The 13,240-nt window shown below is 38.4% G+C and overlaps 1 protein-coding gene across 1 annotated transcript in view; it reads left to right on the forward strand.

The window, feature by feature from the left end:
* Nucleotides 1-656: 656 nt before the first annotated feature.
* Nucleotides 657-13,240, forward strand: part of LRGUK (leucine-rich repeats and guanylate kinase domain containing) — a gene marked incomplete at both ends in the record, with an annotated part of 30,010 nt that continues 17,426 nt past the window's right edge. Inside the window, 6 exons of the mRNA XM_010184487.1 lie at nucleotides 657-757; nucleotides 1,326-1,407; nucleotides 4,274-4,398; nucleotides 8,270-8,413; nucleotides 11,145-11,225; nucleotides 12,606-12,692. Of these exons, the coding sequence (XP_010182789.1) occupies nucleotides 657-757; nucleotides 1,326-1,407; nucleotides 4,274-4,398; nucleotides 8,270-8,413; nucleotides 11,145-11,225; nucleotides 12,606-12,692 (620 nt within the window). The remainder of the gene's footprint in view (nucleotides 758-1,325; nucleotides 1,408-4,273; nucleotides 4,399-8,269; nucleotides 8,414-11,144; nucleotides 11,226-12,605; nucleotides 12,693-13,240) is intronic.

Here is a 13,240-nt window from a genome sequence, read left to right on the forward strand (position 1 = left end):
ACCGAGCGATTCTGTGATTCTGTGAAATGGGGACTGGGGTAAACGCCATCATCTTTTATTTCTTCCTTCTCCCTCACACTCCCCAACTAATTTTTTTAATTTAACATCAAAAGGAACAAGCTGTGGTGGGCAACCTGTTGCATTATTTCTTTCAAATTCATTTCACTTGAAGTGCTGGAGTCCAATAATAGCAGCACTTTTGTAAAGAAGCACTTCTCCGTGCTTATTTTAGTATCAGTTTGTCTGTGAAGGCTAGGTCTGAACAGAGCAGGGACCTTTCCATAGCAACTACTCACTTAGTCTTCAGTAGTGACCTAAATACTTTTCTCCACTAATTAATAGCTTAGGACAGAGGTCTCTGTCATTCTAGAGATAGATAGAATATAAAACTGTGCTTATAGACAAATCAGTTGATAAAGCAAAAATCTAATGTAGAACTTGAATACTTATTCTTCGTGGTTTAGAAACCATCTTGTTTTTCCTAGTAGAAGGTGTTAATATATCTGATTGCTGCATTCCAAACCTTGCTTCCCGAATGTGTAACTACAAATTGGTTCTTGATTGCTATTGGACATAATTATCACATTTTGACATGATGATCTCTGCATTTACCTATGCATTCATGTACAGGATTTGACATCTTGTTTTGTTACTAGATCTTTCTTGTGTCGGTCACATGCCTTACTTACGAGAACTGAATGCTTCCAACAACGATTTGACTGCGTATTTTGCTTTTAAACCACCTAAAAGTCTCAGGGTAAGTTGCAAAATATGTGTTTTAAAGGTTTAAATTCAAACCAGTTTCCTAAGTCTGATTTAGACATTGTGTTTGGACATGTGCAAAAGTGAATTTTTATGCCTTCCTTATTCTTCTTTCTTACCTCATTTGACATTTTAATACCTTTTCCCAAATATCTGGGTATTTTACACTACAAGTTTCAGCCTTTTATTTTCTTTCACACTCTAAACTATGGCATGCCACAGGAAGGTGTATTTTACAGCTAATTACAGCTGGGGTAAGTGTAAGTTTTGAAATACAACTTTTCTTTGTCTTTTCTGTTAGTTTTTTTTAATATCTATGCATAATTACAGGACTATTAGTGATTAAGTTGTTGGAAGAAAGTATAGCTTTAGAAGTTCCCAAAAAGTGAATTCTACATGTCATTTAAAAAAAGCCTTCCTGTTTATGTCCCGATATTAATGATATTCTTATTTCTTCCCACACCCTTCATCACAAGTTGAATGTAACAGCCATTTACTTTCACAACACAGCTGTAAATGATGAAGAAAAAAAGTCACTTTCTGTCTCCTTTTCTTTTCTTTAGGAAGTAGATTTTTCATACAATCAAATACCTAAAATGCAAGATCTGTCAGCATACCAGTCACTTACTAAACTCTTGCTGGATTGTATCCTTTATGGCAACCTGAATGGGAGAAAATATTGCTTGTTTGCTTTCTGAGCAGCTTCAAAAAGATCCCCGTTTCCTTTCTATTTTTCCTTCATGTCAGCTTTGTCTTTAGAAGCAAGATTAAACACTGTCATTTTGGTGGTGAAACTGATCTTAAGTTACTTAAGCATGCCTGGTGTTAAAGGTGTTTCTGTGTACATGTATGGTATTAGCCTGCTAGAGAAACACTAAAAAAATCCTCCGCTTTGCATCATGTATAACTGAAAAAGTGACTTGTCACATTGTCTTTGCATGGCAGAGGTAATAAATAATCCCGGGTTTTTTATACAAGAAAGGTTAATAGGAAATCAGCTTGGAATGCTAAACTCTCTTAAATGAAAAAGCTGTGTGTTGTTTAATCTGACACATAGCTCATTATGCAGGGACTGTAGAGGCTCTGTGGAGAACAAAGCTGTTTAATGAAAATGAAGAAAATCTTTGACAGAGAAGTTCCTGGAGGATGCTGAGGGAAGTAAGTACACTGAGTAATGCTATTTTGCCACACACCTCCCACACTCGCGCTGTGGTGCCCAGTTTGTGGGATTAGAAACACTGCCCTGGCAAAAATCAGATAAGCGTGAACCTGCAGATTAAGTTTCTTCATTGCTTACTTCTCCAAGGCTGTCTATAATCCTTTTGGCCTCCCTAAAGATTCTTCTGTGCTTTACTGAAAGATCTTTTGGAATTTCATCTTGACGTGCTGCCTTACTTGCGATTGCTTCCCAAAGGTTGACAAACCTTTCCTCTTTGCCTCCTAAATTGCATCTTGATTTTCTGCTCCCTGAAAAGGAGAAGACAGCAGGCTGTTGCAGGTTTTTCTGTCTCTTGTCCTCAAAGTGGCCCATTACCAAATGATATTAATACAACGCCTTTTTCATGTAGAAGCAGATAAAGCATTTGCAGGGCATCCAGGTTACATTATTCACACTTTTTACAAGGCGTGCAGGTGATATGATTCCTGTCAGAAAATGGCATTGAGATGCTATCCCTTTGCAATTCTAATTTTCCATAGCAGAGCAAAAAACCATATGGCAAAATGAAGCGGAAAAAAAGATCAGAGCTTTGTACTGTGGATGTGAATCAGTGTTTTTTTCATTTGGTTTCAATGCAGCAGCATGCTGTCTTCAATTTCTTTATTTCTCAATGAAGATGCCATTGAAATGAGGAGAAAAACTGTTTCATACATACAGTTGCAATAGGACCCTCTGAAATAGAGGAAAAATGAGTGCAGAATTTAGAAGTGCAGAATTTAAATAGCAAAGTGGCACTGTTCCTAACCCGTGTTGAGCACTCCTCGCCGAAGACATGGCAGACAAAACAAGCTGTTCTTTGTAATTGTAAATGAAAACACTATATTAAATATCATGCAGTAGCATGAATGTTTGGCATGCATTTGTCATTGACAATAACTAAGTGTTTCTTACCATATTTAAGTGGATTACGATACAGACAGTAAGGTCACTGTAACTTTTCTCTGACAGGTACACACACAAGCACACCTGACAGGTTTATAAATGAGTTTTCAAGGAGGAAACTGCCCAAACTGGACAGGGAGACAGCTTGGGCAATAATATCTGACAAGGCATTATAGTGAGCCATTAAAGGACTAAAACTGATTGTATTAGTTTTTACTGCTGAGCAATTTGCTGCTACATATTGATGCTTTTGGCTTAAGCAGTACCTTTTCCTCGCCAAAGCTTTTCCTCCTCAGTTGAAAGAGGATCCGTCCCATGCTGTATGCAAATCAATGGATATCAGTTAAGTATCAGTGCCTGTGGATGGTTTTGGTTTCTTTTCTTAAATGACATGGTGTGACCTAGTGTGAGGTCCTATTAAAAACTAAATCTGTGCTTACCAGCTCATTTCTCCTCCTCTCCTTCCCTGTCTTAGCCTGTGAGTGTAGAACTTAGGCAGTGTAAAATTAAGTCCCCATGTAGGAACAGTTAGGTCACAGCTATTAAAAAGTATTCTACTGGCCCTGGCTAAGCTTACATTTCGTTTGGTTACAATATCATTCAGACTGAGAGAAAAACATCCTGATAATTTGTCCACTTTCTGCTGGTAAGGCTAGAAACATAAAAACTCACCCCTCTTTTCAGACAGAGTTCATTCTCTCAAGTAAATGAAAAATGTTTTCATCTGTGATTGCCTAAAGGCATTTCTCTGTGTCCTGTAAGTTCTGGCTATTTTTTTCAGTTATATTTCTTGGGTTTTTTTAATGTAACTGGTTCCAGCTTAGACACTTACAATACGAGTGTAATCCTTCTTTTCTAACTTCACCAAACAGTTAGATGCCCAGATGAGAGTTTCCTGATATCAGTACAGTGGAGAAACAGAAAGTCAGGTACCTCTGCAGTTCATCCCATTGTAAAGAGCAACCAGAGATGGTTTGTTGCCAAAAGAAAAATGCTTTATTTAAGGAATCTGTGTAGTTATGTTAATGCTGAAATTTGCTGAAAGGAATCCTAACTACTTTTACTAGAGCTTTTGAGTTTAATGTTAATTGAAAATACACTTTCCCCTTTCAGTACAGATAGCCAGGTCAGAACAAATATAATTTAGAGTGAGATAGCCCCATATAGTACTATCATCTGTTATCACTTGGATAATTTGTGTATGGTGCTTGGAGGTCAAAGTTGGTTTAGAGCCATGTTAAGTACTCAGTAAAAGTATAAAGATTGCACCTTCCTGTGGTCACTAACCCACGTGCCTGTGTTCTACAGCTGAATACCACAAAATTCAGCTCCATTGGCTAATTTAGCTACTAATTATTGCTAAGGTTTTGTGTTCGGTTATTTTCCTGAAATGTGAAAACCTCTGTATAGTTAACAACATAGAGGAGATAAGAGGACTGGAGAAGTGTCACAGTCTGACTCATCTTAGTTTGTCACACAACAGGCTCATCGCGATCAGTGGCCTTGAGAATTTACCTATCAGGATACTCAATCTGGTAAGAAAGAAGTAATTCTACTTGTTTTCCTGTCTCTCTTTTATCAATATATTAATGCCTTAAGAAATGTGAAAGTAGGTTTTGTTGTTGCTTAGATGATGTTATATATCATGCAAGTCCCACAATACAAATAACTGAGGTTTTTTTAGAGGTCCATTTCACAGAATCACAGAATCACAGAATCGCTCGGTTGGAAAAAACCTCTGAGATCATCACGTCCAACCGTTCCTGTCTACCCACTAAACCATATCCCTAAGTACCTCATCTACCCGCTCTTTAAATACATCCAGGGATGGTGACTCCACCACCTCCCTGGGCAGCCTGTGCCAGCTTCTGACGACCCTCTCAGGAAAGAACTTCCTCCTTATCTCTAACCTGAACCTCCCTTGGCACAGCTTGGTGCTGTTTCCCCTTGTTCTATCCCCCATCAGCTGGGAGAAGAAACCAGCCCCCACCTCTCTACAAGCTCCCTTGAGGCAGTTGTAGGTGGTGATGAGGTCTCCCCTCAGCCTTCTCTTCTCCAGGCTAAACAAGCCCAGTTCCCTCAGCCGCTCCTCATCAGGCTTGTTCTCCAGAGCCCTCCCCATCCTTGTGGCTCTTCTCTGAACACGCTCCAGAATCTCAACATCCTTCTTCTAGTGAGGGGCCCAGAACTGAACACAGCACTCGAGGTGTGGCCTCACCAGTGCCAAGTACAGGAGGATAATCATTATTTCCTCATAAAGTTGTGTTCATGATAGCAGTGAGCCAGGACAGGAGAGGGAAAAGTGAGGACTGAGAATCCTGCATTCATTTGAGAAAACAAGTCAAGTTTAATATGCAAATCTGATGTGTTATTAGAGGATCTTTAATTTTAAAGGATTTTCTAATGAGTATGAAAGCTTTATATTGCCAGCTTTGCACCAAGAAATCTAGGGTATATTTATTTAAATACAACATTTCTAGGTTGTATTTCTAGACACTTCATTGGGATTTATCTTATCTGACTTCAGATTTCTGCAGTGTGGACAACTGCAGGTCACTTAGTTGTTCTCTGCTGCCTCAGAAGTCAAAAAATACAACAGGCCACTTCATAGTAGGTTTTACTTTGTCATAATACATTTAAAAGTATTTAATGGGATTCTATGAAGGAGTACCAAAAACCTATACATAGAAATATGCTCATATTTGCTACATTCATTTTAAGCACCCACATAAATATTTTAGGTAAAGCGAATGAATCCCTTATCAAGAACAGAAATATTCTTTTCCAATCCTTTTAAAATTTTAAAGATTTTTCTTCTGTTCTGTAGTAACTGATTTAGGGAAGAGTAACCAAGGACTGTACCCATCAAGGCCTGATTGGCCCTTGTGCTTATTACTGCTTCAATATTCAGGAAAGGTATTCACATTTAAAAGTGGACAGTAGTATGTTTTGAATAATATATTAAAATAGTCCTCAGTACCATATTTTTAATATAATATTTCATATGTCTAATGCCTTCAATACCTTCCAGTTATGCCCTTGGTGGCAATAAAACTGAATTTTGCCTCATTTTTAGTGGGTATGATTAACTCAGATTGGCAAAATCACGTCTAAAAGTTCTGAAATGAACTATAGGAGTATGGCAATCGAAGCTGACAGGAAGATCTTTTCTCTAAATGCTTTTCTCAAGGAGAAGTGCAATAAGTCACTCAACTGTTGTGTGCACTGATTTCCTCATCTGTTAAAAGGCCTAATAATAATTCTGTTAGTAATGGTTATCTGCTCTGTAAAATGTTTTGGAGGTTGTGTTAACAGCTAAGCCTTATTAACATGAACACGTTCTTCAGTTTTGGTTCTTACATGCTGATATGATTATTTATACAACTGCTTGTCTTTTTTAATTAGCAAAGTAGATAGTCATGTGGAAATTATGTAAATAGACAGATTTTAGCATAGCATTTTTCTTTGACTAATTAGAATAAAATGCAGTTCTCTTTTCATGGGAGCACTCATGCCCTGTCTTCCCATTGATTCAGCTTTCTTTTCCATTTTCCCTTGAGCTTTTTAGGTTGAAAGAGTTGTAGGGTCTGAAGTTTGGAAGAGAGGCTTCAAAAACTGTAAATACTGCCTAGCTACACCAAAAAGCCTTTATTCGGCTTATGTTTGCAAAAAATAATAAAAAGTGCAGCTCTAATGAACTGGACTCTCAGGAATTTTATGCTTTGCATAAAAAAAGGATCTCTACATAAGTCCCTTTTGTTCACATCATTTTACGTGCGCCTCTTGCATAGCAGTTTGTAACTAAAGCTCTAAGCTGTATCCTATTAAACAGAGGCCTAGCAAAGAACAGGAAGAGAAGAGAGAGCCTCCATGCTATTAATAACCTAATTAAACATTTAAAAGTCAGGAAAAATGTCAAGGACAGACAACTGGATTAACATTAGAGTCAGCTGGCTTATTTATTTCAATAGTTCCTAAATATTTATTAATAGAATATGAGGCTTCTAAGCTTTCGGCACAAGGTGATGCTGATGGAAAAACGTAACTTGCAAGGTTATGCAGAAAGAGTCATGTTGAGAGGCCATCTGGGCACGTGTGGCCACTGGGAACAAAGATGAATACAGAACCGAGCATGTTCCACCTATTTGGAGTTCATAGCAGAAACGAGAAGATGATTTGTGAGGCCCTGAGAAATGAAGCCATCTGGTGCCCAGCGATAAATATAGGTCTCCTCTCTCGTACCTTGTTTGGAAGAAATGTAAAACAATGTTTGAGTCCTCAAAAGATTGGCTCATTTGGAGCGTGTTCATTGGCTCATTGGAGCATGTTCAGAGAAGAGCCACGAGGATGGTGAGGGCTCTGGAGAACAAGCCTGATGAGGAGCGGCTGAGGGAACTGGGCTTGTTTAGCCTGGAGAAGAGAAGGCTGAGGGGAGACCTCATCACCACCTCCAACTGCCTCAAGGGAGGTTGTGGAGAGGTGGGTGCTGGTCTCTTCTCCCAGGTGATGGGGGATAGAACAAGGGGAAACGGCACCAAGCTGTGCCAAGGGAGGTTCAGGTTAGAGATAAGGAGGAAGTTCTTTCCTGAGAGGGTCGTCAGAAGCTGGCACAGGCTGCCCAGGGAGGTGGTGGAGTCACCATCCCTGGATGTGTTTAAAGAGCGGGTAGATGAGGTACTTAGGGATATGGTTTAGTGGGTAGACAGGAATGGTTGGACGTGATGATCTCAGAGGTCTTTTCCAACCGAGCGATTCTGTGATTCTGTGATTTCTTGTGTTAAGAGTCTGGATGAAATTACGGTAAGGTGGGTTTGGGAGTTTTTAAACATTTCTGTGCATACTCTCACTGACAGTAAATAAAGTCTGCCTTCACTTCGCATGCATTAAGATGAATTTGTGTATCCTAGAGATATTTTTATAAACTGCCTGCAGTCCAAAGCAGAAAATATTAAGGCAGAACAATACAGTACAGTCATTATTTATTCTCTAATCATAAGTGTAAAAATAACCATGATTACAGAGGGAAATTCTATGTATTTATGTATATATATTCTATACTTTTATGTGCATATCTATTTCCTAAATTTTGAGTTGCATAGTGACAAGATTATCCTTTAGCCACTATCAGCTTTAAAAGAATGCTAGAGCTCTTTTTCTTGCTGTTGTGTCTGGCTGCTATTCAAGGTGAGTCGAAGATAAGTTAATCAGAAGATAGTTGATTCTTTTTTCCTTGAGCAGTGTGGAAAGCTGCAATATGTCATCTCAAGATGAAGATGGGGCTAATGCATAAAAGGCCTATTTGTAATAGGATTCTCAATCATCAAGTGAAGTTTGTTCTTCCTCGGGAATGTTGTTTTCTGCCTCTAGAACTTTAGCAACAGTTTATAAGCTTTCATTTCTTCTTAGAGCTCTAACCTGATTGAGAAGACAACTGGATTGGAGAGCTTGAAACGTCTACAGAAGCTGGACCTATCTAGCAATAAAATCACTCATCTAGAAGGCCTGAAGGAACATGATCTACTAGAGACGATCAACCTAGAGACTAATCAGGTAGCGTGCTTAATATTGATCTCAGCTTTTTCTATGAATGCATAATTTATTTTTTTTCCCCAAGATTCAGTCCCTTTGAGGCTTAATCAAAAAATCTTACAACACTGCAAGAAATGAATATTAGAAAAGATGACATTTTTTCCTTTGGTATTCCACTCCAGTACTGTTTCATATGTTGATTGATAGCTTACTCCTCAGGCCTTATTTAATATCTCTAGATGGGTTTATCTTTATGTAGGTAACGCTTCTGCAGTATTTAATGCTCATGTACACAAAGAACTAACGGTGCTCCCTTGAGTGGATAAGATAGGGATGACTATGCAGCTTTTTCAACTTGATTATTCTTGAGGATCTTTACTTACATCACAGCTTTTCTACTGCCAGGCCTCAGGAGGGTTTGCTAATATCTCTCAGCCCAATTTTATGACCGCGGATTCTTCTGAGCTCTCAGCTGGAAACTTCCTGTAAGGCAGAACTGCTTGTACTCTATTATCAAGTGGCTTTTGTTATGCAGCAGAATTTTCACTGGAAGTACAATGGTACAATCCAACTCACTTGTATTTGGATTTTGAAATCCAATCCCTATATACGTAATACTTTTGATAGTGACCTTCCAGGGTCTTAACTGAAAAGACCGTCAATTCATGAATCATTTTGATATCAAAGAGAGATCCACATGTGAAAAAAAAAAACCTGAGAAAATAAGAAATAACAATATAAACCAGGAACTGATAATTTTCTGTCATTTTATCCCACTTGCAAGATACATTTACAGGATTTAATTCAAGACACTATGAATTCTTTTTTTCGAACTGTGTTCAGGTTGACATTTAAAGGCACATCAATAGCACAAGACAGGAAGCTAACTAATAGTATGGTTGCTATTAGCATTAATAATGCCACTTCCATTGCCTCATATAGTTTCCACTGTTCTTTACAGCATTCAAAAGCTATTAATTTTACCTCATCAAAATTAGCTTCTTTTAATGATGTTATTGAAACTGTTTAATGAGTCACCATTTTTTTGAACATTTCCTTCTGAAGAATAATTTAAAGAGTATTTTAATTAATTAACACAGAAAGATCTGAGTTACTTCAGCTCACTACCACTCAGAATGATCTTAAATGCTTGATTTTTCAAAAATGGGCACAATAGATTTATCTGCAAATCACATCCCTCATATACACATTCAGTGATTTTCAAATGTTGACAGTTGCCATTCTACCGTTTATTTAGGAAATCCACCCAAATGACCCTTACCTTGGTGGAAACTGTTCCACAGTGGGCTTCTTGTTATCTCAAGATGAATATTGGATAGACTATACTTGAGGTTTGTGTTTTTAGACACTTCACAGAAGCTAAGTATAAGTCTGGGATAGAATCTGAAGCCTCTAGATTCAGTCTTCAAGCAGTGGAGGAAAAACAGCTATCCAGCTTTGGAGTCCACAACACAAAAAGGACATTGAAGCACTGGAGTGTGTGAAGAGGAGGCCACAAAGATGATCAGGGGCTGGAGCAGCTCTGCTACAAAGACAGGCTGAGAGAGTTGGGGCTGTTCAGTCTGGAGAAGAGAAGGCTCTGAGGGGACCTTATAGCGACCTTCCAATACCTGAAAAGTGCCTATAAGAAATCTGGGAAGAGCTGTTCACTAGGGCAGGCAGTGGTAGGATGAGGGGTAATGGTTTTAAACTAGAAAAGGACAGATTTAGGTTGGATATGAGGAAAAAGCTCTTCCCCATGAGGTGGTAGATCAGTGGCACAGGTTGCCCAGAGAGGTGGTGCAGGCCCCATCCCTGGAGATATTCAAGGTCAGGCTTGATGGGGCTGTGAGCAACCTGATGTGGTGCCAATGTCCCTGCTGACTGCAGGGTTGGAGTGGATGAGCTTTAAAGGTCCCTTCCAACCCAACACATCCTGTGATTCTATGATCCTTACAAGGAAATTCATCTGAGCCTGCTGTGGATGAGGTGACCTCTGGAACTGCCTCTCTCCACTGGTTATGCAGTGAGGTTAAATGACTGAGTGAGGCTAACTTAACAGATGGCTAAAATGAGGCAACCTGATTTCCTTTTGACCCATTTTGTTTTAATCAAAAGCCTTACAACTGTTCTCTCAGGGTCGAGCACGAGTGCTTCTAGCGTGACTTTGGGCACAAACACGTTGATTAATACCATGCAAATTCTAATGCTTATCTGATGTGCCTGAGTGCAGCCAACCCAGGTTTCCTTTGTGGATAGATGAGACCTTGCGTGGAATGCATCACTCTCTGGACACAGCCAGCCAAGGACAGCTATGCTGGTGCTTTTCAGTCAAGTTAGGTGGGATGAACTTGAGCTCCAATGAAAAGTAACTCTTCTTAAAAGGAATTTTTTTTTTTTGCCAGTCAACTGAAGGGCAAATGTAACTGCAGAATTGCCTCACTTAAGCACATCAGCCACATAAAAGCTAAATGTGTTAGGGCTTGACATTTGAAAGAACAGAAAAAACGCAGGTGGTTTGAAATTGCTGTCTATATTATACTGCTCCTCCAGCTAACATCCGACATGTCTGCCTTTTGTGACTAGAAGTGCCTTATTGAATGCAGTTAACATGTATACCCATTTTGTGAGTATAATGTATTTATTTTTATGTCCAGATTTTAAGAGCAGGGATTAGAATATATATTTTTTCCCCATAGTTATCATGGATTCTGTTGCTGCTGATTTATGCTCTGTTTCTGTCACTAATTAGATTGCGGAGCTGCGTGAACTTGAACGTATTGCAGATCTGCCTCTCCTCAGAGTTTTAAATCTTTTAAAAAATCCTGTACAGGTAAGAAAGAACTAAAGAGGAAGCCAAAAATAAGGACCTAGAACTGCTTTTTAGATCACACCAGAATCCATTTAGCCTCAGTTGCTATCTCTGAGGGTGGCCAGGTCATTTCAGGGAATGAATACAAGAAATAATGAGTGATGGCTTCCTTGGCATGGTTACCCACCTTTGCCTGGGAACTTTGTCTGAACCAAAGCTGCATACGAATCATGATGTTTAATATCCATGTAGTCAATCCATGAATTTCATTAATGCTATTTGTGAATCCATTTATGCATTTGTACTCACAGTATGCCATGATTTTCGTTTGGGAAAAGACCCCATTTTTGTTTGCTTTGAAGGTCTGTACTCCTGGAAAAGCTTAAAGGAACTTAATAGTACCCCTTTCAAAATCATGTGTCTCTGAAGTCTCTATCTTCTTTTCTTCTATGGCACTTACTCAGTTCTCATTTATGGCTCCCATAATATTCCTCAATGAATGAATTAAACATCCATTTTACCAACAACGACATTTGCAAAACATCAGAAATTCTGACTTTGACTCTGCATTTGTAATTTTTCCTGTGTGATCGAAGATGATCCTATCCTGACTTTTGTGATTTCTAAGTTATGTCTGAATTTTACAGTGATTTCCAATGTCAGAGAGAAGAAAAATGTTAAAGGTTTAATCTCTCCTTTCTGTAATTGCCAGCTGAGTACTGATTTTTGTGAGAATGGTCTGTCATGGCACACCATGAAATTGGCATGAAAAAATACCCAGAATAGGGTGGTCCTCTGTAATCTAAATTCTGTTTAGGTGTCCTTCCCCTAAGCAAAGTCTGATCCTATTGCTTTTAATTACTGTTTTAATAACTTATAGATGCAACTCTCATCTCAAGACAACTGTCTGTATTTCAGTTGCTGTAACAAGGCCTTACTGGTTTTAGAACTAAGTTGTTTCATAAACATGTCAGTGTCAGCTGTTTAATTTGATTTTTAATGATTCTTTTTGATTTTTGTCTCAGACTTCAAACAATATATGATGAATTTATAATGCAAATTCTCTTTTAAAATTCCTACAGTACTACTAAGGTTAGAAGTATTAACCACAATTTATTACACAATCCCTGTATAGATAATACTTGTGGTTCTCCAACAGACTTTCTTGGTGTTCTAGTGGGTATGGTGGCGAGTTTTAAATTCCCATCGTGACCTTTTGAACAACTGTTAGCTTTTGTTGCAGAAACTAAGCTTATAATCAGGGGTATTCATATCTTTTGGGGTAAAAAAGCTTTTTATGTTGCAATGTATTAAGGTCTATTTAATTTCAATAGATTGAAATTAAATATTAAGTTGATGAATTTAAGTACTTTATGTCAAAGTGGAAACTTTGTCCTTCAGGAGCAAGCAGATTATTGGCTCTTGGTGATCTTCATGTTGCTTCAACTAACAGAACTGGATCTCAAGAAGATTTCAGTGGAAGAAAAGGTATGTAAACATCATAGAAATCTGGAGTTTTTCTAAATAAAAAATATAAAAAACTGCGCATGCAACTGTAGCTTTGTAGTCATTTGGGTGTGACAGATCTCCCATGTTTTATCCCCCAAGACTGGCTACACACTCAGAGACTTCTCCTTTTAAATCCAGATACGTGTCTACAGAATTTCTGGAGCAGTTGTGGTATGTAAAAATAGCTTTTAGGGAAGCTTTATTCAGTGAAGAAACTTACTTAGCAGCCATTGTCACTCAGCTAGGGAATCTGAACAAGCAACTACGGTCACAAAACACTCTGAAGTAGTAATCACTGTGCTACTTCTGAAATACCATTGTTGGGGTTTTTTACTGGTGAGTGCAGCAAAGTGAACTCTGAAAGTTATAATGATGCTTGTTTCCCGTTCTGCTCTGTAAAATCTTCTCCCAAAAAAATAACTGCTCAGTCTGCTTACAGTAACTTTCTATTGTAATAAAAACCTTTCCCTCGTGTGCTGCTTTTACTGTAATTTGGTTGCTGCTTGTAGTATTTGGGCCCAAGCCAT

Source organism: Mesitornis unicolor, unplaced genomic scaffold (genome assembly GCF_000695765.1).
Source record: "Mesitornis unicolor isolate BGI_N332 unplaced genomic scaffold, ASM69576v1 scaffold1025, whole genome shotgun sequence".
Lineage (NCBI taxonomy): Eukaryota > Metazoa > Chordata > Aves > Mesitornithiformes > Mesitornithidae > Mesitornis > Mesitornis unicolor.